The sequence below is a fragment of the Takifugu rubripes genome, chromosome 9 (assembly GCF_901000725.2).
Source record: "Takifugu rubripes chromosome 9, fTakRub1.2, whole genome shotgun sequence".
NCBI classification, from domain to species: Eukaryota; Metazoa; Chordata; class Actinopteri; order Tetraodontiformes; family Tetraodontidae; genus Takifugu; species Takifugu rubripes.
The window spans coordinates 10,319,594-10,346,192 of record NC_042293.1 but is presented as its reverse complement, the minus strand read 5'-3'; the positions used below and the strand labels follow the sequence as shown (position 1 = coordinate 10,346,192).

Sequence of the window (26,599 nt, the reverse complement as noted above, 5' to 3'; positions counted from 1 at the left end):
ATGACCGCAGCCTTTCTCCTCAGGTATTTTAAACTCACGCAGATCATCACCGCTCATCACTGTGACATCCTGAATAAACACTGAAATGACAGCTCTGACAAGTTTCTACTTGGCAAAGCTGAGGAGAATTTGAACTTTGATCTTTAGAACGTCTACTTGCAGGCCGAGTGACCCTCGGCTTAAATGTCAAATGTCAGCATAATGCACGGTGGAACAGTCAGAGAATACTGAGCGGCGTGTTTGGAGGCTCTGATCTTAAACAAATGGCTGCGCAGGCTGTCACACGAACACAGCGTTTAAAAAGACACGGAGCTTGATTCAAATGAGCGCTAATGATTACAGACCAAACAAAGTGACATATTATGCGAATACTTTATTATCAATGTGTGAATGGTGTTAGCTTTTTTGTCTGGATATTAACTGTATATGAAAATTATACATCAAATCCAGACTCATCCTAATTTTGCTGTATAATTTCTCAAGTTGGTATTGAAAGATTCTTTATCTTTATATATTTATATATATAATATATATAAGCCAAAGTGCATTTTTGTTTTTCCTCTTGTCCATATACACATTGCACCATACATAAATAATTACATTGTAAAAATGACTCCGTATTTACAAGTATAATATATATTTCATATAATATATAAAACTTTATATTAAATCTAGGTAGATGATATTTGGGATAGTGTGTGGGGGTCCGTCTGTGTTATCTGTGGTTGTTGAGGAGGATCTCCAGCCAGCAAGGACAGGAGGTGATGAATTGTCTTGAGTAGCAGGGGCCCCAGCCCTTAGCAAAGCTGATGCGCACACTGTTGGGGTCATAAGGTCCATCCAGGAGGTCGGCCTCAGTGGTGTGCCTCAGAAGGCACGAACGGTCATAGTCAAACACCTTGATGGAGAAGCCCGGCATCACTTTTCGGACCACCAGAGTTCTGCTGTTGGGAATATCCAAGGTAGGGGAGTTGACAAATATGGGGTGATCGCTGCGGTTGTAGGCCCAAACGCCGTCCGGCTCTTTGCTGAGGAGGATGCCGTATCCAATTTTGCCTCGTGTGCGCTGAACAGTGCTGCTGCGGTGTTCCAGGTTGAGCTGGCCCAGGCAGAAACCTGTGCCCTGAGGTAGATCGTAGAAGATGCTGACAGAGTGCTCGTACACCGTGTAGAGACGACCCACACGTGTGCGGTGCTCCCAGTACGCCACATTGCACCAGTGGCTATGCTTGGGGGCATCTGGCGACATACTGGTATCTGAAAGAGACAGGGACAGAGTCATTAAACAAAACGTAAACAAAAGTAAACAGACCCAGTAAAAAGGAAGGCTTAAGTTTTAAAGGATTAACAATCTCTTTTTATTGTTCAGAGCAGATGGTGAACTATAAATACTGAAGGAGGCACTGTATTGAAATTTAAGCCTTGTATAAATACCACTGCATGCACATCCGTCCAACTCACACGCGCACACAGACGCACGCACTACAAATCCGGGGGGGTGTTCAACTGCAAAACTGCAATTCTCTCCCTGGCCTCAAGAGGGCAGAGCAACGGCTGAACACTAAACATTTCACCACTGAAGCAGCTGCTGCACTTAAAAAAAATCTGTTTAGCTGTTGCAGTAAACACACCTACAACAAAGAATAACAACTTTTTTTTTTTATTAGCATCCAAATCCTCAGAACCCCCTGTTCAGTAAATCAGTTCTTTAAATGTAGTTATCATGCCTGCAGTGGGTCAGATCTTTTCAGTGACAGCCCTCTGCACTCCGTGGTGAATTATTGCTCCCGAGGTAGACTTCTATCTTCACTGTGCCGAACAAACACACAAAACTCACGGCAACTTCCAGATTCTGCTTCGGTACACACGGTTCATGTTGTACATTTATGCTGCTCGTAAAGTTTGTACAAGCCCAGGAAGCGTTTGATGGAGCGCATGAGCTCAGAGCTATCTCTTCCTGCTTTCCCCTCATTCCTTCATCTTCTTCACATTCCACCAGTATGGGGGTGACAGTAGAGGGCCAGGCAGGGGGTCTCTTCACCCCCACTCTACTCTTGCCCCTGCTGTGGGCCCAGGGATGGCATTCAGCTCCCTGACAACTTAGCACAAGCCTGTGACCCGCTGACCCCCCCGCCTTCATGCTATCAACTCCCATTAACTCACACACAGAGTGATACCATTATTTTGCTTCAGAGAGTCTATTGGCACAGAGGATATAAAGCCTGGGCCTGTGGCCCCATTCTTTCACTCTCTATGCTCTCTGGGCTTAATGACTGCCCGCCCCATTAACAAATGCCTTTAAGGTGGAGAATCGCAGATTCATGCAACTAAACACCCGCTCAGCTCCCACCCAAAGAAGCCTTTCTGCTGAGTGACCCACACCAGTAACGTTTGTCCAAAGATTGACAAAAATGTGTATCAGACTCGCGCTGACAATGCGCCAGCTCTCAGTGTTCAGGAGGGGGAGGACAGGAGAGCAAGTGAGTAGGGATGTGTGGGGGTGGAGGGAAGCTGCAGACAGGCTCTCTGTGTGTTTGCGCACACACTGATGGCTGAAATGACCCCCCTCTCCTCAGGGGCCCCAACATGCATGTGCCATTAGTGAATTCCACACTCCCGCTCCTCTGCTCTGCGCTGGGCTTTTGCTTTGACGCTGCTTGGACACACAAAGAACTCAGCCCCAACTTGTTTATGGTCGTCCATTGTCTCAAATCAAATGGAGCCCACTCGTCAAGGTAGCCTCACTTTGATACTGTGGAGGCTGACCTGAAAGACCAAATGGCTGCCGTCTCCTTATTTAGATTGAAAGGAAAAAAAAAAAAACAATCTAGTCAATGGTGTCTTACTTTCACACGTAGGCTGGAACTGAGGTAGCCAGTGAGACTGTGAGGACCAGGAAGAGGAATGCGTGGGACAAAGGTTAAAAATGTATCAGATCTTAAACCTGAGCCCAGGGGAAGACAATGAGTGCGCCATCAGCCAGGCCTTTTCCTGCCGCTGTGTTGTTTTAGGCGTCTACGTGTGCCTCTGCGCACATGTGTCTGCTCAGACGGGGGAAGAAAAAGCCTGGTGTTTGTGTTTTTCTCACGAGCTTGTGTGGTTTGGCTGGACAGGGGTTTTAAGGTGAGGATGCCGAGAGAATTAGGGTCATCGGGATCTCCACTGGCAGATTGTTTGGACAATATTATCAGCGAGATTTCAATATCATCCCAGAAAGTACTGACTCCACTGCAGAGGCCAAGGTAACTTCAGAATATTTTATAATGCCCTGAGATTTCCTGACTTTGAACGTTCCATCCGAGCATATCTACGTTTATTTATTGTTTTAAGATCGCAGAAAGTATGAGGCGGGTTTTCCTTACACATTTATTTATAGAGAGAAAATGAAAAAAATGAGCCAAAAGTCAGAAGAAACTCTGAAAGCAAGACATGAGGTATTGCAGGGATGTTGCTTATCTTCCTCCCTTGAACCACAGCAGAAAGAACCCAACTGTTCTAGAATCCACGTTGGTATTTCAGAGGCTCATGGTGGAGCCACGATGGGCTGGGAGCAATTACTAGTGCTCTGCATCTATTTAACCCCGCCACCTTTTAACAGCTCCGTTTACCCATTAGAAAAGAAGTGCATGTTATTATTGTTATTTTACTCTCAAAAGCCGCTCCTCTTAGTGTCACTCTCCCGAGCTGTGAATGCAGCAGTATGGACATTGCATTTCCTGCTCCTGCGACGAGGGGCAATCACCGGAACGTGTGGAGCGGCTCACATGTTTCTACACAGATGTGTGACAAGAGTTCCAGTTACAGAGGCCAGTGGATGTTTTCCTTTCATTTAAGTGTGAAGAAACAAATGCACATTACTGAAAATATGACCCTAAACCTGGAACGCAACCTCTCACACTTCACTTAAAAACATAAGAAACTTGGAAAAGTGGAAATTGCAAGCTTTCCCTTTTCAATGATGCTTTTTGTAGAAAACTGGGAGATTTGACCGCGGAAGCTAATGGTGGATGATGTGATGTGGAAAATGAAAATGTGGAGGTGGCTTATTTGTGAAATTTGCGTTATTACAGAGATTTCTGCAGATCAAAAATAACTGCTTGTTATTTAAACAGGCTTTCCAACAGAAGAAAAAAATACCATTAGCGCCATGCTAAAGTATGCTTATGTTAAACACGACTTGCCTGAGATCTTTCCACAGGTTTGCAAATTGAAAAAAGCAGCTCACCCCTCTGTGAGTTCCTGGCACTTGAGAGAGAATCTGGGTAATTGCTGCTAAGTACACAAAAATTGGGCTTGAAAGTTTCAATGGCAATCCTTGACGATCACCCAGTAATGCTTTTAAAGACTGCATGAAAAGGAGGGGGTAAAGAAAGGGCAGAGGGGGGAGCAGAAAAGAGCTGCCCCAGGGTAAACACAGCTCTGCAGCCTTGGAGTGAGATGAATGGGAGGCCGAGTGTCAGGGACAGGCAGACAAACAACTGCTTCCCCTCAGCGCGAACATCTCCCCACCAGGCTCCAGGGCCACCCCCATTATACTTCATCTCTCCTAATCCAAAGCAGGGAGCCGATATGAACTCATTCCGCCAAACTTGGCTTGGAAGGGAAGAAGAGAAAACGCTGTCGCCAGTCTCTTTAAGCGCCGCCGTGGCAGTGTGGAGAGCAGCACGTAGAAGAACTGGAGCAGAAGTCTGTGGTTCTGTGAGAGGGAATAGATCCCCTCCAGTTAATAGACAGTGACCCCGGGTCTGGGGGCACTGATGGTTGCCCCCAAATCCTGATTTTATCCAACCAAAGAGGTGAGACCATTAAACCTCAGGGAGGAGCTTTTAGTTTCATGATGATTTCCAATACTCAGAAGAGTTAAATCAGCGATCCTGCCTGCGGGGGGCAGCTCTGGATCTGGGGTTTTGAGCAATCCAGTCCCGGGATTCATCGGGGTTGAGGGAACATCAGATGGATAGGCCGCTACCGTCTTTGCCTTTGTTGTTTTCAGAGTATAGCGCAGCTTTACGTCTGCAGACAATCACTCCTAAAGATTGTGATCCCGGCACAGGACGCATTTAGGCTGGCGTCAGGACTATCGCTGCCATCAAAGTAGGCTTTATCAGACTGACATGCAAACTGGAGCGCCTCTTATGTGTCTATGGATTTTTTTTTTCCAGAGGTCTAGCCTTTCCATTCTGAGAGGGAGAGAAAGAGAGGGAGAGACGCAGCCATGTACAGGGGCTAAAGCTCTGGGAGCAGGAGAAACTGAATCCAGCCACCAAGCCCCACTGGCCACAATGGGAATGCTTTACATTGTCATCCACTTCCTCTCCACTTTCCCTCTGTTACTGTTTCAGGATGACCCCACGAGGGAGGATAAGTGCTGAACCCTTGATTGTAGATAACAAACATAATCAGTAAATTAAATCAATAAACAAGAGAGGGTGCAAAAGCAGCAGGAAGTCGAGCAGGAGCCGTCTGGACGCACGAGTATGAGATCACTGGTTTGAGGAAGAGGACTAATGGTCCTGCTCATTTCTGAGAGATTTCCTCTGAAAGTCCTCCAGGGCGAAACCTTGGGGCAAACTACAGGGAGGCGTTTTGTCACCATCATGTCTACACTCGGCGGCGGCGGCGGCCGAGAGCGCAGAAAGCAAAACATTCTGCGAACATCCTGCTGGGTGGCGGTGCCCTTTCACCCCCTCACACAACCCATCCGTGTTCGTGTGTGCATGTGTGTGTGTGCGTTTGTTTGTTTGCGAGCGTGTGAGTCAGGTTAGTGCCAAGAAGGCCGGAGCATTTCAGTGGAGGAGACCCTGCACATTCCTGAGCCCCCTCCTCCCCCTCAGTGTGCCTCATAACTTCCTATTCTGGTTAGAACCGTGGGGTTTGGGGGGGGGGGGGCTCTAGCATGCAGCTTGGAATTTATGCCAATAACAAGTCCTTGTTGATGACACACTCATCACACAAGTACAGCGAAAGAAGACGTTGCGGCTGCCTGATGAGGGATGTTTGTAGTTTCCTTCTCAGGCAAAAAAAGCGTGAGATTGTGGGAGGAAACTTAACTTGAGACCAAAAGGAACAATAACGGAGACCCCTGTCAATATGAGCTATATAACTTTGACTAATTTAAGATGAAAGGTGGGTATTTGGTTTCCAGCCGGCTGGGAGGTGGTTCAACTATGATGGACAGAGTTGCCGTTCAAACAATAGTTTCCTATTGATCGGCCCAGTGGATCAGAGTCTGCAAGGAGAATGTGTTCTGTCAGGATAGTGTGGCACCAGAGTTTCTGTTTCAATCACAACACTTGCCGGGCAGTAATTCACACTGCTCCACCTCGGGCAACACCAACACCCCCAAACAAAGACAACTGTTCCTCCTGTCCCCGACATGTCGGCCTGGCCGTGACCAGTGAGACTTTTCATTAAAAATGCAGGAGTGAACATATCCAATAATTCACCAAGTCCTCCTCTGTCAACATCTGCAAAAAATCTTGAAGCTAAAGGGAATGGCAGGATTTCATTAAGTAAATTATGTGCTGGCAGTCACAGAGAGTGGAAGAGGGGGAAGTTACAGCCAGACCTCTAATCTAAACCGTACCCTGAAATGCGACAGCCTGATTGCACGTACCGGTGCACCAAACCCGAGCATTCAGAAATACAAACAATCAAGAATCAAGCATTAAAAAGGTATAATTTTCCCCGTGGGCTTTGATAAGAATGCTTCTTGCGTAAGATAGTGTTTTGTGTCAAACGATCTTCCGCGCTTGAAGACTTGGAGCCGTATAGAATGTGTTATCCTGCCTGTTTTGCTGCTCCATCCTTCAAACTAGTTTTTCTACTGAGGCAGAAGTGCATAACTTTTCTGGAGCGAGATCCAACACTCAGAATTACATTTTTGCCACATCTTTGTACCGAGTGGAATGCAGATACAGCTCCAGGAAAACACAAGATAAGGAGAAAAACACCAGGTCCTATCTACGAGCTTACACAGGACCAGCCGCGAACATATTTACAGGACCTTGATACGCTGCGGGTGTACGGTTTGTGAACAACAGCGAGCTCCCCTCCGTGCCCCCCGGCTCGTACTGTAGAGATGTCAAACGACCCAGGCCCCAGCACTTAATCCACATGCAGCATTCTGGAGGCTCAAAGAATGTGTTGGCTCTTCTGAGTTTTAAAAATACTGACGGCCATAGGTTCGGACGCAACTGTCGGTGCTGCTCTGGGGAGGAAGGGAAAAAAAATGTTAAATCTATTTTTGCCAGCAATCAGACCACAGGCCTAAATCATAGGTGGCCAAGGCCAGTGTCTGGATTTATAATTGTGGGTGAAATGGTCAGAAAATAAAAACAGCATCCAAAACTGGCATCTCCTCCTGGACTGCTTGCCAGGCATTGCATAGCTAGAGCATTTACAGTGGCCATCTCAAATGGAGTATTGTTCCCCCCCAGCCTTGAGTGGAGGCACACTAAAACACTAAACTAACAGTTGGACATTCCTTACATTTTTAATGGCACTGCGCGCTCTGTATTTGTTGCTGTAACCCGGTGCCCTGAGTCGAATGAATGGAGCTATTGGTGCAGGCTGGTGCAGCGTGGCGGCTTGGAGGAAGGGACCACGGCAACAGCAGCCCACCCTGAGCACACGACAAGATTAACTCACTTACTTTGTTTGCTGAGGTAGAATATGGAGCAACTCCTAACCTGGCCACACCTTCCGTTATAATTACAGGCTGTACTTTTTAACCTGTGCGGTAAGGCCTAAAATTAAATGTGGTCTGAGTAAATGACAAGTGCAGCATTGTGAGCTTAGCTGGCGAGTGTTGCGTGAGGCTACAGAATTAGCTTTATCTGTGAGAAACACACAGCAACAGTGGCACCACGATGGCCTGACAGACATAACAGCAGCACACTGGTTTCTGGGGCTGCGTAAAAGAGGCTTTAGATGGCCGAAGTACTCGATTCGACATCACATTTATGAACTTTTCCGTCACCTTTTGTCAACACATAAAAGAGTCACCGCCCTTCCTTGTAAGAGAAAATTAGCATAGTCTCTCACAAAGTGTGGAAATTACCCACCCTCACACAAGAATAAACTTAACACTGAAACCATTAAGTTATTTGAGTTGTGGAGGATATTGAAGATCGTCAGAGTTGTACCCCTGGGAGGAAAAGCTGAAAGTGCATTTGTGACACACAACTCGCTAACAATGTTGAGAAAGGGAAAACACAAAAATGGCCTTATCATTCTTATCAATGGCTCTTTTTCTGTGCTCATGTATGTTACGTAAGGGGAAACGGAAGTCAGCCTCCCAGGACAGGAACGGATACTTGAGATGAGGGCTGTGGGTAAAGACCCTACATGCTAGAGAGGATGGAGCACTGGACCCTTCAGGATGTATAGCTAGAACCCACTGAACTGAACTGGACATGACAAACGGATGAGGACAGCCCTGTCATGTCCTCCTGAGGCCCCAGACTGCTCTTCAACATTCTTCAGTCGCCCTCCCCCCCCGGCAAAGGATCACTCTGCCGCCCTGCTCGGCTGCAAAATCCAGGCTGCTTTTTAAAACAGGATGTTTGTCTGAGGCCTCCTTCCCCTCAAATAAACAATCCACAAAACCTGATTTCAGGGGGCAGGGTGGAAGCACTCGAGTCACATTATTTCCACATCCCATATCCTGGAGCATTGGGGCTCCTGAGGGAATGTGGGCGGCCAGGCACTGGGAAGGCTGAGGCCTGCAGTGGAAACCAGAGGCCGTGTGCCAAACTGCAGGGGGAGACGCCATCACCCAGGGGTTCTCTGTGAACTGGGGTTCACTCCGTGAGGGTAGGGGGGTCACTGTCACACCATAGAAAAACAACACAGCACGGATCAGAAAAGATTGAATCATAATTATAAGAGGGGGAAACACTGGCATTTAGTGTACTGTCGCGGCTGATAGTTCCAAATGAATAAGGTGGTTATGATTCCGTAAGTGCCCAAGACCACTGCAAAGAACTTAATCCGTGATCTAATATGGAAAACAGAGACATTTTCAGAGCAAATTAGAGGTGCAATCTACCACAACTCTTTTCAGATGTTTCAGAAGTTATGCCATATAATTAGCTGCTAGTAAGTGGAATCACATGTCTTCAAAGTCAGATCTGGTCTAGTGGAACCTACGTGACTCCGGACATGGGCTGCATGTGTTGGTTCTGCCATCTGTTTATCGATATTTTCCACAAATCGTGAAAATCCAGCCCATTCACAGGGTGAGCTGACCTCACACCAGCGCTGATATGCACACACACAGCGTTACGACGCAAACTTCACCCGGTGACTGAAAAATGTAGGCAGACTGCTAACGCAATCTAACGATGTGAGGCACAAATAGAAGTCCTGCATTGCTTAAAATACTTGTTCGTATCGCTTATCGACATTAAAAGGTCTCCCAATGGCTGTAATTATCAGGCAGCAATACTGAAAATCACCGCAGCCTGTCAGGAGCGGCTGGCCAGAGCTGCGGTGACATGGAGAACATAAAAAGGCCTCAATGTCAGAGCCAATGTGACTGACACTATAAAGCCAATAGGGGGAAAAACATCCCATCAGATGGTCATACAGGAAGCAATGAGACCTGCTTCAAAGGGCTCGACTTCGATGACCACACGACCAGGCCCACAGAGTGAGGAAACAGGTGCGCAGGCGGTGCGGGAGGGCAACACCAGCGAATGTGCATTCCCTCACACACACAGTGCAAAGGTATAGCGGCTTCACACAGACTTTAAAAGCTGCACCCGTTTCATGACATAAACAGTGCTGCGGCTCTCACATGCTGCTAAACACACGTGTAAATGTTGGAATGTTCCAAAGATTGGCTGCGTTGCCAAAAATGATGCGATTGGAATCATATTAAAGGGGTTGAATGGGTTTGAACACCCCCATATCAACAGTTTCCATAAAAACTACATTGAAGAAGTTAATTTTCCTCTTCCAGACACTAGTGGTAGAACGAGCTTATCCAGCAAACAAACCAGTTCAGGAAAGCAACCCCCCCCCCCCACCGTTATTCTGCCATTGTGTGAAGCAAAAGAAGCCTCCGTGGGTATTTCTGTAGCCTTGGGCTGCAAACTGTAGTTGATTATTTGACTAGACCCCACCCGTTCACTCAACACCCCCCCCAGACTTTCTTTTAAAAGGTTTGCTTGTTATTGCATAAGGGGCGGAGCCTGGGCCCTACACAACTCAGGTTACACACAAAAACACTCTTTATCAGAGTTTGCAGGGGAATTCACAGGGAAAGACGTTTCCAGATCAACAATATGTTCAATGTGTGACAATCAATCTTAAGATAACGGGCATGAAATGTGGATTAGAGGCCTCTTGTGTGAATGCAGAAGACCACTAAATGCTCTTGGTTTGATCCTGTGACTAATGACAAAAAATGTATTACTGATAAGATAAAGACAAAACAACAGAGTCTGGATTCATACGCAGATCAGCTCACAGCGCAGCTAAACATCACCCAGTAGTGCACAGGCCTTTTCTTGTTCACGTGTCCAGGCTGAGTGGCGAGCGACCCGATGCGGGGTGATCCAGCCTGGCCTGGATGAGAAGCAGCACAGTTGGAAGTAACCAAAGCCTAGCATGACTAGATCCTCCCTGCTCACCACGGTCTCTCAGGAATTGTGGTGCGCGCTCTGACAAGCCCCTCATTTGTTGACTCAGGGAGTGTCACCAGGCCATGCTGAGGTGGTGACAGCATGTGTACTTGGGAGGAGGGGGGGCCGTGATGATTGAATACTTCACTGCCAGGTAGCCATGTCAACTGCTCAGTGTCCAGGCTTCTGACCTTTGAATGTAGCCGCTCGGCTAAATGTTAACAGAGACTCTAGCCAGTCATACTCGTGCTAACAAAATAGCTGGGCACACTTTCCGACTTGAGGATTTGATCGCAACGTGCCATGCTGTGCACCGTCACTGAGTAAAAACAGATTTTTCTGTCTTTAACAAAGGGAACATGTGCAAAGGAGCCATGGTGTGTACCCAAACGCGCAGCTACAACCAAACATGTTTATGCATTTAGGGGAAGCCAGTGCTGATGAGTGCACCAGTGTTTACATGTCCATTTCTGCCTGTCCAGACAAAAATGCAACCGCGGAGATTATGGGGTTGTTTATGGGGAATGGTGCGGATGCATGCCATAAATATAGCAAAGCTTGGGGATTTTAAAATGACAACTAGTGTGGATGTGGTCTGGGTTATAGCAGCGAACAGGAACTGCTGCTGCCAGCATGCCCCAAAAATGAGAGCTTTAACTCCCCTCCAACGGGGGAAGCGAGCACCCTGGCTGTGAACTTACTCCGAGGGGGAAGACATGCTCACTCTGTGCCACGAAAAAGGAGTGTTTTATTTCAAATCAGAGAACAGGGCTGTTTTACTCACTTCCTTTGGTGTGGCCCCATTCACAGGAGCTCTTCCATTTCCCTGAACCCACCCCTCCCCACAGCCCACTTACAGCCAAGCTAGATAGAGTTGCATGTGCGTGCGCCCGTGCACATGCACACGCGCAACAATGTGTGTTTGTGTGTGTTTTTGAGTTAGCTTGGATCTTATTACAGTTTGATCCCACTCAAATATTTCTGAAAGAAAAACAGAGGAGGGGAGGCCGGCTCAGAGGCTGGTGCACACGCCCCGCTGAACCTCTGCACCGCTCACAATGAGACCTTTATCTGCAGGACTCTGGACTGCTCGTAATGGCGTGTAATGAGATGGAATAAAAAGCATAATCAAAATGAAATTACCTCTGTAACTTTGCGTATTCAACCGAGGGCACGGAGAGTCGAGGGCTGAACTCTTACAGACGTACACACTGAAAGCATTATAGTGCCCATTTTCAAACCTAATTTAACCCAATCAAAGTCAGGAAAAAAAATGGATGACGGAAAGATGGATAAACTCAATTAACTCATAATTAAATATGGTAATGGTATGATTTATAGTCCGATTCAAAGCCACTATTTTAAACACCACACGCAAAACATTAAAACGAAGGCTCGTCAAATAGCTATACTTTGAAATTTATCTTATAAATTGTTTCTACTTAAATTCTAGCAACAGATGTTGCCGTGTGAGATTTAATGTGGAGACAGTGGGAGGATTCCACCCACCTGAGAATTCCCCTGGTGTGATGTTTGGTGAGCTGGCAGCCTCGGTTTCAGTGTAAGACAATGTGGAGTCTGACAGGTCTGCGGGGAACAAAACAGAGATCCTCATGAATCACCAGTCCAACAAAATCACTGCTGCTTTGAAGCAGTTTTGAAGCGATTACCACCACGCTGGGAGTCACTCTGCATGGGAAAAAAATACGGCAGTGCGACTGACTTTACCTTTACCCGATTCCGGCTCGCTGCCAGAAACCCCAGTACATCCTCCCCTCTCCATACTGCCACACCAGCTCGGGCTGGCATGCTAACAGCAGCCACATGCTGACCTGCTCTAATCACAGCCCTACCAAGCAGTCTGCCAGGAGATGTGGCCAATTAAACCCACAAAAGACACAGGCACAAGAGGCCATTAAAATTCTGAACATTGCTTTATTCAAAATACTTCCTTTCAAACCAGAGCCTGAATGAATGAACGAACGCCCCCACGCACTACTGTAGATTCCAATGCTACATGGCAGCAAGTTTCATGACCACGGGATCAAAAGCGGCCACATTTCAGGTGGATAGCCACAGGAGGGAATCAAACTGGAAGCAGACAGGACAAGGATGACGTGTGTGATGCTTACCCAGTGGTTTGTGTTCTTCATTGGGGGAAAGCCTTGAATAAGGAGGCGGCGGTGACTCTGTAATGAAAAACATTCAGATCAACATAATAAAAGGACAAAAAGGTAAAACTTGTTCTCTACAATAAAATCTCAGACTTTTGGAAGCAGAACTGCTGTTTTTTGGGAGTCATCAGTAGGCACAACTACAGTATAGCTACAGGAGTTGTTTTATTCTAGGGGTTTAAAATGAAGTATACAATAGGAGCTAGCGGCTCAGGCGTGCCGGCCACAGCCTTGGGTGATTGCGTCACGTAATTAGGAAGCACTCAGAGACACGATGCCACTGTTGGGACCGGCCGCGCCACTTCACTGTTCCGACTTGATTTGTGAACACAATCAGAGGAACAACCATGTGGGAAAGTAGTTTTGAGGGAGCTCTCGGAGGGACTAGTTTCTGTAACCGTGCTCCTGTAAGCACTCGGCGGGGGGCGGGGATGACTGATGATAGAAAGAAGTGGACAAACCTGGAGAATGCTATATATATATACCCCACACTGTTCGGAAAAGAACCCAGCATCGTCAACTGGGTCACATTCTGTGTGAATTTCAAGCCCAAGTCTGCTGTGCTTGGCCTTAATGATGATATTTCTATAAAATGTTAACGAGGCTTTTGTTGCCCGGCGGAGGCAGGAGTTTATGAAGGTTTCTGCCTTTTGACCTACTTTTGTCCACAGATCCCAATTTCATCCGATTAAAACGGCAGAAGCACAGACCAACTGGCACGAGGAGCAACGGCACAAAGGAAAGAAAAGTTTGTGAGCACCGCGCGACCTCGCCTACAGGGAAAAGGGGAAGGAGAAAAGCATAATAGCAGCGGGTCCTTTAAGAGTGGCGGCAGTAATTGCTGGGATCTGAACTCAGTCCCTCAGATACACAGCTAGCCAGTCTGGCGCCAGTAGTATGCAAACTGTATATTATCACCACTCCTTCACCTAAATAGCATGAGGGGACCTCCTTAGGACAAAAGGGCTTTTAAAGTGCAACTTGAAACTGATCTCATTCGAAAAGTATAATGCCTGGAAAAATAACAGCGAAAAACTTCTCGTCCGCGTCCAAGTTCTCTGTCAAACGTTAGACAGCGTCGCGTCTTCGGCCAGCCGTTGTTCATTTTCAAAGAATTCCCAAACACGTTTTAAGCGAGCTGCAGTTGGAGAACCCTTTAACGCAGCACGGTTCTCTACATGTTCTGTTTTTTTGTTTTTAAAAAACAAATAAGGGGAATGAAAATGATTTTGAATGTTATTCTCCCATGAGTCCTGATCAACATCTTGATTCAGAAACACTGATTGGGGCACTGACTCAAGCCACCCCCCCACCCTCACCTTCAATGGCTTGAAAGAAATACCAACTCTATCGGGCCACGCATGAGCGCATGCCAGCTATGTCTACTACGAGCCTCAGTCCCAATATGCGGTATTTGCGCCTCTCCCTTCTTCCTACCGAGTCTCTCAACAGTTTAGGAAAGAAACTCAAAGCAATCTGTCGTCTTAGAGCCACTGCTTCAGTGGGAAGGTGGGGGGGGGACAAATTTCCAACTCATTATATCTCTGACAGTCTCCACTTGCAAATGTTTTTCCTGTAAACACGGGGCTCCACAATAACTTATTCAGGTTCGACTGCGGGGTGGGACGTGAGAACGCGCCTACGTTTCGTGCACCACGAATTTCGATATCTTTGGACTTGTGACTTTGAAGTGTTTGTCATAGCCAGCTGGCTCGAGGAAACGTGGATGTTATGGAAAATCCATCTCCCGTGCCAGTGAGGAGACAGAAATACAGACGCTTGCATCTTTATTACATGATACCGGCCCTCGTCATTGGGTCAACGGGGTTGTGTGGCCCAGAGTTTGAGCTTTGCCAGATCGCAGGCATGCCCCCAGCCAACATCCACTCTGCTTAACACGGGTGGGGGTTGGGGGGAAGGGGGTGGGGGGCTGCCAGAGATATGTAATTGCATAGGAAATAAAGCTAAATCCTAAAAGGCTAACAAATCTGACCTGTAGAACCATGTTCAAACCTCGAACGGAATCTGATCTGCAAAATAACTCGCTCCACTCGAGGACTGGCCTACTTGGCAATGATCCTACAAGGAACCAGCAAGAAAATACAGCTATAGCGGCAAATCACAGCGAAGGTGCTGATATTCAAATACAACGCACCGTCTGGGGGGTTTATAATATGCTTAAAGGTTGTCCACATGTCTGCTGTGAACTGAAAAACCTGGATTTCACCGGCAGGTGTGAGATGTGCTTTAGTGTCCAAAACATGACAGAAGTAACAGCTTGGATAGTTCGTCATTTCCCCCCAAAGAACCAAAGAGCTAAAATATCAGTGACACCAAAAATAGACAAAATATTGACTCAGATTTTGAGGAAATCTAGGCTACCTGATCTTATATGCTCACTCAAATTAGGTTTATGATGATGATGATGAGCCTGACTCTAGCAATGATTGACCGTTTAATCAAATGAGATGTTTTCCACTATCCTTGTTAAAGGAAGTAATAAACGCATCAAAATCTGGGGACGTTCAAATGTAAAAACAAATGTTCCTGTCCAGTCTTCCACTACTATGTTCTACGTTCTGGCTTATGATGGTGCAAAATAAATACGGGTTAAGTCTGTACCCGTTGGGTGTAATGTGTTGCTCTGCAGACTTTGAAGAGGTGCGTGCACGGGTGCGTGCAGGGGCTTACCTGGCCCACAGAGGCGGCTGTAGTGATACGGGTTGCAGCACACTGTCTGACTGTCCAGGGTCCCGAAGCTCTTACACTCACAGAGCGGTTTGAGCTGGGCAGGGTGCTGAAGGTCGGACCAGCGGTACAGTTTACACACAAGCAGCTCTGGGGGAGCCACATGGCCGCCCAATCTCAGCTCGGTCCGGGAAATCCTGACACAGTCGCTGGGCATCCCGCCTCTGGACTCCACCGCCTCCAGTAAGGTATCCAGCGACCTCTCCTTAAGCCGTTTTAAAAGTGAGTATGTGGCTGATTTCAGTTCTTGCTCCAAGACTGTACGTGGCATCATCTCCTGCGACTCGGGAGAGCCGCTGTCCCGCGCCCCGAGGCTTCTCAGCACGAAGTGACACGACCCCGGATCCCTGTTCCCCTGAGCCGTCTCTGGATCCCGAAGCTCGCAGTGGTCCCGGTCTTTAAATAAGCAGCACGTCACCGTCCTGCATTCTCGGTCCTGCGTGGAACGGGGGCTCCTCTGTCCCTGGACGCACACGGCAGCCCCATCTTGGTCCGACGGGAACCCCAAAGCTGCGCTTTCGGCGGGGCTCCGTGTGCACACACCCGCTGTGTCCTCCACCGGAGACCCGCTCGGGGTCATCGGTCCGAGCTCCGTTTTGGGAATTTTCTCTGGATTGTTTCCGAATAGATCGTCCCTGCAGCCCTCGTTAGTTTTGCCATTTCCATCTGCCCCTTCTGTATCTGGGATCAAACGGCTTCTCCAGAGTCGCCGCACAAGACCTGAGCGTTTCGTCCTGAACATACGACAACTTAAAAATCTATTTGGGGGGTTCACTCTTGTACGGATATCCGAGTATTGCAGACAGTTCTATGGTCGTTGTAAAACATTAATGTGCGTGAAATGCCGTGCAGACCATGCACAGCTAACTGACGAGCACTGGTGGCACAGCCGCAACATTAGAATAAAGGCGATTTTGTTGCATTCACAACAAAATCACGCAACCAATGCAATGCAACATTCTTTTAGGGATGCATTCATTCGGACGATTGGGCTGTAAATAGACACCTTTGAGCCGGGGGGTCTCCGAGAGAATCGCAAATATACGTTTGCCTCGGACGCATAAAAGAGTAGAAAACACGACCGCAGAGCACAATCGACTTAATAACAACATCCAAAGCCAGAAAGCCCCGATCCCCGAAGACAACTTGCAGCCTGAAACTGTCCCGGACTTTAATCGACCTCGGATCTACTTTGCACACCGGCACGTAGCGCAGGAGGGACCTCGGAGCGGTTTAATCCCGGGAACATGAACCAGATGTCAGGATCGCTGTTGTCTTCGAGAGATGTCCGCACTTCCTTTTGAAACTTAGACGATCCCAGCAAAATATCCGTGCACACTGAGATTTGCAGAGGATCAGTCCGGATACTCACTGGCGCTCCAGCGTCTCTACTGAGATCCAAACCAAAGTGCATATCCGATCCCTTTCTTTCAGCGTCCCCCCGCCCCCTTCTCTCTCTATCTTCCCCTCTCTCTCTCTCTCCTTCACACACACATACACACACACGCGCAGACGCACGCACACACGGGGCCCCCGAGGAGAGCGGTGGAGCCATTGGCTGACTACCATCATGTGCTAGTCTAGACACTTTGGCGGCTGCGAGCTGCTGCACTGATTGTTGCGCAAACAAGGTTTCAAGTTTCTTAACTCTTAAAGGCGAAACACCAACAGCTAGTTTGGGTTTTTCTCTTAAAGGTTAAAGTTACTAAAACTTACCTGGAGCAAACCCACATTCCGTGTTTCCCCGTGAAACCAGCGTTATGAGCAGAAAATCGAGGAGGTTTAATGCAAATGAGATGCGGGGTTCATTTCTGCTGTGGAGTAAATGTGGCAATCATTTAAAAAACAAAACAGTATAGTTCAACTCCTAAAAGAAGATTGTTAGTTGAGGACAGAGGATAAACTAAATTTTTCTCAGTTATTCACTTTAACAAAACCAAATCAATCTCTCCATTCTCTGACCTTTCTTATTTAAAAAAAATGAAATTTAAAAGAGAAATGCCAACCCTATGGATTATAACCCAAAGCCTGAATATGTCTACGATAAAGTTGCTGGGATGGATGCATATTGGAATGCTGCCAGAATATTAATAGTTATATTAGTATCGTTTAATAAGGGTATAAATAAAAGCAACCCCTATGCCTAACATCAGTAATTATTCTATGGTTTACTCAATGTTTTGCCAGTAAAAATGTACATAATTCCTTCATTTAATTCCTTACCACAGGATGTTTGAGTTTGAGCTCTGACCAAAAGAAAACGTACAAAAAAAAATACAGTTTTATTTGCAAAAGCGTACCGACTAAAACAGGTTTTGTGTATTTTGCGGTGGCAGCATTATATTTGTCCACCGGAAATGACACTTCTAAAAGCACCACTGAAGACTGAAAATGAGATGTGACCCATTAGACCCCGATGCCCCAGATGTACAGCAGCAGCAACAGCAGTGTCACCGTTGACCTTTAAATGAGCATAAACCCACTGGGTAACTTTACCAAACACGCGCCTCACACGTCAGACTGTGTTCACCAAACATCAACAAATGTGACCGTGAAAAAACCCTCTGACGCACCATTAATGATGAAAAAAATGTGTGTATGTGGTCTGAAGGTTGCAGCAGTGTCAGAACCAAGCTCCGGCTTCCCTGGCTGGCTGAGAACAGTGAGGAAACAGTTGTGTCTGCAGCCTGCTGGAGGCACCTGTTGCAGATTCATTCCCGTTTGTAACTCAATCACATGTCAGACAAGAAAAGGAAAACTGTTATTGCAGTGGATCCCTTTATCCAAATCAGTGTCACACGCATTTTCAATTAGGTTAAAGGAACGTGCATGAAGACGTCTGCTGCCTCCCCCTCCTCCAGATTAACATGGGGCGATCATCTAATTGCATCATAACTGAAACGATGCAAAGTTTTAAGTCTGTCTCACAGATATGTACAAGCCAATCAAGCATGGCTTGTTAAGTGGCTTCACGTGCGTATAGGCACCAGTGTTAGCAACAGTTGTGGGGCTGTACAGGATACCATGCATCACCAGCGGATCGATCTAATGGCAACAAGTACTGGTACTTGGAGACATTATTATACGATCTGTTACAAAATCCAGGTAGGGTAGCAAGTGGATTATCCACAGGAGGAGCTCCACTTCCCTAAACTGGAAAATGAGTAACTATATAGAGACACAACTGGCAGGTGTTGCATTGAGGGGACAAATCTTCCTCTTCAGAATTCCAGCTAAACCAAACGTCTCTTTTCAAATCAAGAAAACAAAGTTCTGGCATTTGACCTGTTAATCCTCCAGTCATATGCAAGCCCGACTCTGCTGATGTGTGCTTTAAGTGTAAAAGCGTGCGAGAGAGGACTTCTTCAAAGAGCACGAGGTAACTGAGTATGGAGATCTAAAACAGGGTGCAGCTGTTCACACAGGCCTGTCCCCCCCGTCCTCTCCTTGTGAAGGTCCAGACCCGTGCACCCCTGGGGACCCCTGGACCGTAATGCAGCGGTCACGCCAGCCTAGCTCCCAGCTGAAGCTTCAGCAGAGGGTGACACACTCCTGCAACACGCAGTGGAGCCAGAACAAACCAACTAACCAACTAATCACCGATAAAAGCTTCATGAAGTTTACTTTATTATGGTCTCAGGTCAGATCACAGAAGAGAAAAATGCTATTTTCAATCATGGGCGATACAAAATAATTCATCATAACAATGAAGGTACTTGAGAACCTTTTACAAGATGTTTGTGTCATTATTAGTCATTATTAGAACAAGGCTGAGAGTGCAAGACACATCTGTTTAAGATAATGTTTAAAAAAATAACAGTTCGATAAGGAACTCGAAGTAAAGAACAAGAAAGATTCTGTCATTAAAAGCATTAAGCCACGTGAAGTAAATGTTTAATTTGGCAACAGTGGGTTTGGAAGAGAGCAAGCACAAGCTGGAGCAGAGCTCCCTCATTCCCTCATTGAAGCTGGAGAAGCCTTCAGCTCCAAGAGAAGACTCATCTTTACACGTTGCACACAAAAATGACTCGTTCTCGATGTAATTCCCAAACTGTACGACCCATTCTTAAGTCAAAAAAGCGAACAAGATAGCACATACCACGTGATATTTGTGTAATATTTACAAATTGCACTTCTTGTCTCAGAAATGTTTGTTTTTTTTGCCAGAAAAAACGATGGCAGAGAAGAAGGAAAAACCAAAGGGGAAAAAAAGTGGTTAAATATTTAATTGGAGACAATTTGATTCATTTACTTGTGTTGGAGACAAGGAGTCCAGGGAGACAGCGCTCGAAGCGGTGTTTTTGTCATCTTCTTTTTGTATCAGTCAGAGTAATTCGTGTCCCCAGGGGCCGGCTGTCAGTAGCGAGGCTCCATGAAAACATTCCTTCTGATCCAGGCCATTATCGGCCCATTCAGCGGCAGTGGAGCCTGCTTACATGTGTGTCTCCCCGGCCTAACCTCCTGGGCCCTCGCCTTAGTCTGACTCAACACTCCCGCTAATCCACGCCTCAAAAACTAAAAGAAACAAAGTCTGACGACAGAGTCACGACCGACTGCATGAAGATAACGTGCACAGCACAGTGTATTATAATCTGCCGTCTGCACGTACTGAGAGAAATCCTCAATATATTACCTGCTAAAAAAAATAGAACCTGTGCAGTAAATTGTACTTTTTGCTTTGCAATAAAGAAATAAAGAAGGAAAAGCCGATGAAAGACTGCCACAGAGTACTTTGGTCAGGTTTAACATGAATAAGAGAAACCTGAGAGATAATTTAATGACACAATGCTGATCAATTTATGAAATATTTTAATCTGATTGCCATCACATTTCTCCTGGTGATAAAGCAGAGGAGTGTTTCAGGACAAAGGTGACATCATCCTGAGGTGCAGGCCACACCTTGTCCCAACACAAAGTCGGTTGGTTGCATGCTTTATGTCAAAATGCAAATAATTAATGGCTGTCGTAGCCAAACGGTGCAACGGGTTCTTTTCCATGTGGACCTGAAGTGTCTCTCCTAATACAAGACGCCTACGCTTTAGTGGTGTCGGTGCACAATCCTTGTAGGAGTTGCGGTACTGCTTTTTTATTGACAGCTTCAGGGAATATCTAAAGAAATCCTGCCTCAGTGAAATGATGGTCAATGCTCAAACTATGCAATATTTCATCACTAAGTTTTCTAACCATGATTGAAACTGGTTTGCTTTATTTTTTTGTCAGGATCAGTCTTTTCAGGGAACTTCCTGTTGTGTCCCAGCCATCAAGAACAGCAGTTCTATTGTCCAGGAGTGACCTCCCCTATTTCCCCATTCAAGGATGCTCATTAGAAGACAACAGCTAATCTGGCGTTAGGGTCCTGATAACTGCTTGGCTTGGCGTCACTCTCGTAAATTGTAATGGCTCCTGTTAAAAACAGTTGATAGCAATATCAGGAGACAGGATTGGGGAGACAGAGTGTCCGGCTCCAAATTACCTCCCAAAATAGACAAGGGACTCAAGACCAGGGGCCACAAGCACCTCTAGCTGAAGCAAAGGGCTCCGAACAGGCCAGGAAGAACATGTCATCGGAGTCATTGCTGTTAATGGCGTGCAGATATCCAAGGGAGGCTGGAGACAGTGAGTGACCCCAGCCCTCAGCGTTTAGCTCTCCCACTGAGCAGACTTTTGCCTCACCACAGACAGGTCAGACATGGAGCCGCCTGTACAGAGCAGGAGCCACTTACTACCACAGACCTGATAGTGATTATAGCCAATTCACTCACTGAAACTGTAAGGTCTGCGCTGTCTCTGCAGCTGAGGTCAGAACACATTACTGCTGCCTGTCTACGCTGGCTGCATACTGGCGTTTCTATTGAAATATGAAAGATCATTATTGGACTGTCCTAAAGTTATGATGCTTGGTTTTAGAGGTGTACAAGTGCTTGTCTGCCATATATTTATAGATTTAAAGGTTACTCAGCCATAACGATTGGCTTCCTTTTGTTTGAAGTGTCCTACAAGAAGAAATGTGCTGACCGAGGGCTCCCTTGGAGACATTTTTTCCTGCAAAAGTGGAATAAAAGAGACAAAAAGGATGGAATTGTAGAAGAAGAAGCAGCTGTGGAGTATCTCAACCTGCACGAGCCTCAGGTGGAGTGAGGAAAACTAATGTGAAGTGAGGGAAAGATCACTGTGAGGCCCTGAAGATTGAAGAGCGATGTGATATTAAATGCAGGAGACAGTTTTCTGCAGCAGCAGCAGCAGCAGCGGCAGCGGCAGCGGCAGCGGCAGCAGCAGCAGCAGCAGCAGCAGCAGCGTAGCTACACGTTGGTGCTACATGAACATGATTTGATGGGATATCAACAGACATTTCATAATATGATCCCAGGCAGCAGAATTATGAGAGGAATCCTAACTGGGGTGTTTACACACCAACATAATGATTGTACTCTGTGTTTCAGTCACTGATTAACAATAAAAAAGTTTGTGGATCTACACACTGTCACTGTTTTTGATTGCCTGTATACGCAAATTGTCATTAACGTCATACAATTTCCGGGATGGTAGCAGATGAAGCTGTTGGTGTGTATTTCAAATGAATCCCCAGGACATTACTTTTAAATCCAAATCAATCGCTTTGGCTTCACTGCCCTCAGCAACCTGTGAAAATTTGACCCTCTTAACACAGTATTCATGTGGGGCATAAATCCGGGGCATGACTAATGGAGCTTCAGTGTACATGCTAATGGAGGATAACACAACACCGACACTGGCTGTAGAAGTTCATTGTGAAGCCGGGTGGTATCACATTCACTGAAACGAGAGCCAGTCAGTGACAAATGGGCAAGCACGCAAAATCTTGTTTCTGTAAAGCAAAGTGGCGTACATGGGAGAAAGGACCAATGGTCGTCAGGGTAACAACTTCAAACTCTGATTTACTTGATCTCAAATCTTGGAGGAAACCGGATCGCCTGCCAGTCTGGCGCTCTCGGCCTCCTTGTGTGACCTCAGCCAGTAAGCCTGCTCACAATAGATGGTCCACTGTGGCCCACGTCCCTGGTGCTTTAGTAGACGTGCGCCTAAAGAAGGGAAGGAAATCCTGGTTGAGAGCAGAGCCGGAAAGAGTTTCAGCTTGCAGGTCTATCCTTAGAGGTCAAACTGAGCATTTTTACCCCCGAGGGCCTCCCCACTTTATCTTTCTGAGACCCCCACCCACTTCAAAAGACATTCCTCTCCTGCCTCCGAAAGGGTTACGATTCATTACGACTATTACTTTTACTATCTGAGACCTTACTCTTTTCTTTTTACAGCTATCACATAAAGGCGATGCTGAAAGGGGGAGTGAAATATAAACAATTTTATACACAGAGCCCCAGGAAAAAGTCAGTTTGGGTAAAGCATTGAAATGCGTTGGCGCTATAGCATCACTCAAAGTTTGGTGGAAATCAAACTGACAGTCAAGCTATACCAGAGTTGCTTGAGAACCAGTAAAAGTAAATATAATACGTGATTGATCAATAAGTCATTCGGGAGAATCACACAGTGTGAGACACAATGACGAGCTGCAACAAACTCGGAGCCACAAACCGAGGGTTTTCCCAATGTGTCACCCATTCAAGGGCTATTAGTGTTTATGTTACAGTGTCTCTCTGTCTTATAAACAATATGTCTCTTGTGACAGTGACTCAGATGCTGCCTGCCGGCTAGTCACTGAGGCTTCAGGCCTTCTTGTCGGAGATTGGTCAGGGGACCACTGCAGAGCCGGGCCATTTGTCATGCTGTATATTTACAGGCTGTGTCAGCACGGAGCGGGTGGAGCGAGACGTCTCCAATCTGTGCCTGACGCCGCAGACGCCAGGCCCAGAACCTCCCCTCATTCATCTGTTTACTTTCTAAATAGGCCTCTGTTTGGACTTACATCAGTGGGGACAGAATATCTAAGAAAACGAGGAAGGAAATCTGTGGAAAACAAAGGAAAGGGAAAGAAACTCTGTGTGATAGAGACCGCTTTTCGCTGTTCCTGATTACGGCAGCGTTGCAGAGTACTTGGCGCCATCAAATTTGGCCATCCAGGCTCCTGGGCAGGCCAGACAGGGGAGAGGAAGACTGGTAGTGACGCTTGCAAATACCAAGCCGGGGACTTGCGGGTGCTTTTCCAATGTTTATGTATTTTAGATGGCTGTCATTGATTTTGGAAAGCAGGAGAAGAAAGATAGACACCTCCCAAAGTTCGCAAACATGTTTGGTACAAAAATTATGTAATGCATGTTGTTATACGACCCGAACATCTTGAGTTTTGTTTTTAAAAGTATGAAAATTAGTGGGTAAAAGAATGAGTGTCAACGATCAATATAAACTAATGCTGATTCTGGTAATGCAAATCATAACTAGGGTGCTTTTCATTTAATTTCTGTCTATATTCTGGTATCAGTGTTGCCTTGGAAATTTCCGCTGTCAGTGACTTTGGGTTTATTTTTCTTTTTTTTTACAGCTGTCTGTCTAAAACATGGAGGGTTGATCATGCACTTAAACAAGATTTTACGCTTCCCACGTGATCGTTTGTGTTTGTCATTATCGTGACGCTCGGTGTGTTTTGCGGCTACGGCAGGGGGTCTGGCGCTAGCACGCTGCTATGCTACCATTGATGAAAGCCAATGTGTGTCTATCAAAAATACCTTTCACTGTCACATGATCTCACATCAAAAACAATGACATGGAGTAGTTGTGTGCAATGGAAATCCTACGCCACTATATTTAGTAATAATAAATCGTCATAACAGTCCATGCTTACCGTTAAAATCACCAGCATGGTTATCTTAACTAGCACATTTTGCAGCTATGCTTCTGTCTCTTTTTGTGTCACTGAAACACTATCTAATCTTCATTCAAAAGAACAAGAACACCAAAAACAACAGGACTGGGTGGGGCTGAAGCAGGAGTGAAGTGAAAATCAGCAGTAAAGATTTGAAACAGGAAGAGTGTGGCGTCAGTACAGGCGGGAGATAAGAGCAGCGTGCTCCATACACAAACACAGGGTTTCTGTGGCTGAGTGACTCCCAGCACTCTGGGCGCCCTCAGAGTAGCTGTCCTCTCCCCCCCTCGTCGGCTTCGAACGACGGCTCGTCACCCAGTCCTGCACACAGCAGATCCAACAGCCTGATACACCCACGCTGACTCCGGGGGTTTTAAGGGGATTTGTGAGAGAGGGGAGGACTGACAGGCCCCCACAAACAGGCAACCTTGGGAAAGTAACAGAACTAATATCCCATGCTTTATTCCAACCAGTGCCTTAGGTTATTACAGCTAATCTACAAAGGGACTAAAATATATACAGCAATTTTTTTTTCTTCTCTCCAGCCCAACAAAATACTTATTTTCAATATTCTACACATAATAAACTTTCTGACCAGCATTCATTCCTTATGGCCTGGACTCACTTTAACTTCTTACTGAACATTCAAATGCAGCAACTGTAAAAGTGGGACGTGCAGGAAGAGATTCAGGTTCCAACAGATTCCAATCCATCATTCACACGGCTGATACTCCAAGAGGCTTTAACTGTATAGTTGAGGTGCAAAGGATGCTCCTGGCCATAAAGATAAAGGTAGTAAAGGTTGCTCATCACTTCCTCTCTCTTCAACAGGGGCCATTCTTGCCGTCACAGACGATTGACAATAACATGATACTAGGAATCGGTCATTTATTCCTATCCTGCAAATTGTAAACGGGCTGTGGACCTCTCACTGTGCTGGATTGTGCATGGACACAGGTGTGCCACATAGCAGTGCAGCCATTAAAGAAGAGCCACAATATGTTCATCACCGTGTCCAGAGTGCAGATTACAACTGACATCACAAACAGCTGCTGTATTTATACAGCGAGGTGGAAGCTCTTACTCCTTCCCTTTACCACAAAACCACTATCTGCTGGAAGGATGCTTCAAATCGTATTATTGGAAAATCCTGAGTCAAATATCCTCCCCAGTGAACCTTACTGGTCCATCATTCAGCAGGGCTGCATGTAATGACAGAGAGGTAGAAAAAGACAAACAGTAGAACGCCTCAACGAGCTTCTGAATGAGACAGGGATGGTCAAATGAGTGAGACCACTAAACCATACCCCCTGCATTATTTACATCTTGGGGACAAATAAACCTTCTTCCATTTCTCACGGTTGTTCCTGACTCAGCATGGCGACGGTGTTCTGCAGACAGGGATGCAAAGATGCTGGGCTGAAGGCTGGGAATCCCAGCAAGGTTAATAACAGCTGCCTGTGGGATACTGTTTTTCCAGGCACCGATTGAATGTGGTTTCAAGAAAGTATTCATTATGCGTCTGCAGGCCCGGAGCTCCTGGTGCTGGGAGAGAGGCCCCTATCCCCAAGTGAAGGCCTCATAGCTCAGTGGTTAGAGCACTGGTCTTGTAAACCAGGGGTCGCGAGTTCAATTCTCGCTGGGGCCTGGCATTTTGGACCCAGCAGCAGCCCAGGGTGGGCCAGAATGAATTGAAAAGTGGGCTGACATAGTAGCAGAGATTCCAAGACTATTCAGAAAAGGTGCCATTGCCACCTGCCTCTATTGGATCATGCAAACTGTTGCCTCATGTGTGAGAAAGACCCTGGAGGGTATATGCTTCATTTACCCCTCATCCTCAGGCTGTCCCAGGAAGCCTGGGAGAAAAATGATGGATGGAAAGAAATACAGACAAGAAGGAAGATTTGTAATTAGAACCATCTTTGTGCAGAGTCATTTACCACCCAGAAAGTGTTACTTGCTCTGTTGCTAGTCAACATCTAGAAATTACTAAGTGCACCAGTGATAGACTTTTCACAAGTTATAAAGAGCTGGTGATGAGGTAAAATTACTTGCTGTAATGGATTTCAACAACGTGTTCATAACTTTACGCAGTTGTGGGGGGATTAGAGTGAGGTGTGATCCGCTGAGAAAAGATCCACCGAGCTGCATCACACAACAAAAGCCTCCCTTACCCAATCGTATTCATTAGGCTGTGTTAGCAAATCAGTCAGCAAACATTCAGTCTTTGGACATGGACGCTACGTGCTCGGAGA

General features: G+C 46.3%; 1 protein-coding gene and 1 non-coding gene across 3 annotated transcripts; one reads left to right on the top strand and one right to left on the bottom strand.

Annotated features, from left to right (window-relative positions):
• Positions 1 to 356: 356 nt before the first annotated feature.
• Positions 357 to 16,977, bottom strand: smad6b (SMAD family member 6b). Of its 2 annotated transcripts, XM_003967451.3 has the most exons (4): positions 15,497 to 16,977; positions 12,764 to 12,820; positions 12,141 to 12,218; positions 357 to 1,257 (listed from the first exon to the last, which is right to left on the bottom strand). In XM_003967451.3, exons 1-4 carry the CDS (start codon positions 16,293 to 16,295, stop codon positions 716 to 718), a joined length of 1,476 nt encoding a protein of 491 aa, XP_003967500.1. In that variant the 5' UTR covers positions 16,296 to 16,977; the 3' UTR covers positions 357 to 715. The 2 variants fall into 2 exon arrangements, with proteins under 2 accessions (XP_003967500.1, XP_029698225.1); XM_029842365.1 differs by lacking the exon at positions 12,141 to 12,218.
• An 8,942-nt stretch (positions 16,978 to 25,919) lies between these two features.
• On the top strand, positions 25,920 to 25,992 carry trnat-ugu (transfer RNA threonine (anticodon UGU)). Its single transcript has one exon. It is a non-coding gene; the product is annotated as a tRNA-Thr (tRNA).
• The last annotated feature ends 607 nt before the right edge of the window (positions 25,993 to 26,599 follow it).

Excerpts from the sequence above, each read along its gene's own strand:
- smad6b (XM_003967451.3), bottom strand. The coding sequence starts at position 16,295 with ATGTTCAGGACGAAACGCTCAGGTCTTGTGCGGCGACTCTGGAGAAGC. Across the intron at positions 12,219-12,763 it reads TGAAGAACACAAACCACTGG|ACCTGTCAGACTCCACATTG; the intron begins GTAAGCATCACA and ends TGTTCCCCGCAG. Across the intron at positions 1,258-12,140 it reads CACACCAGGGGAATTCTCAG|ATACCAGTATGTCGCCAGAT; the intron begins GTGGGTGGAATC and ends TGTCTCTTTCAG.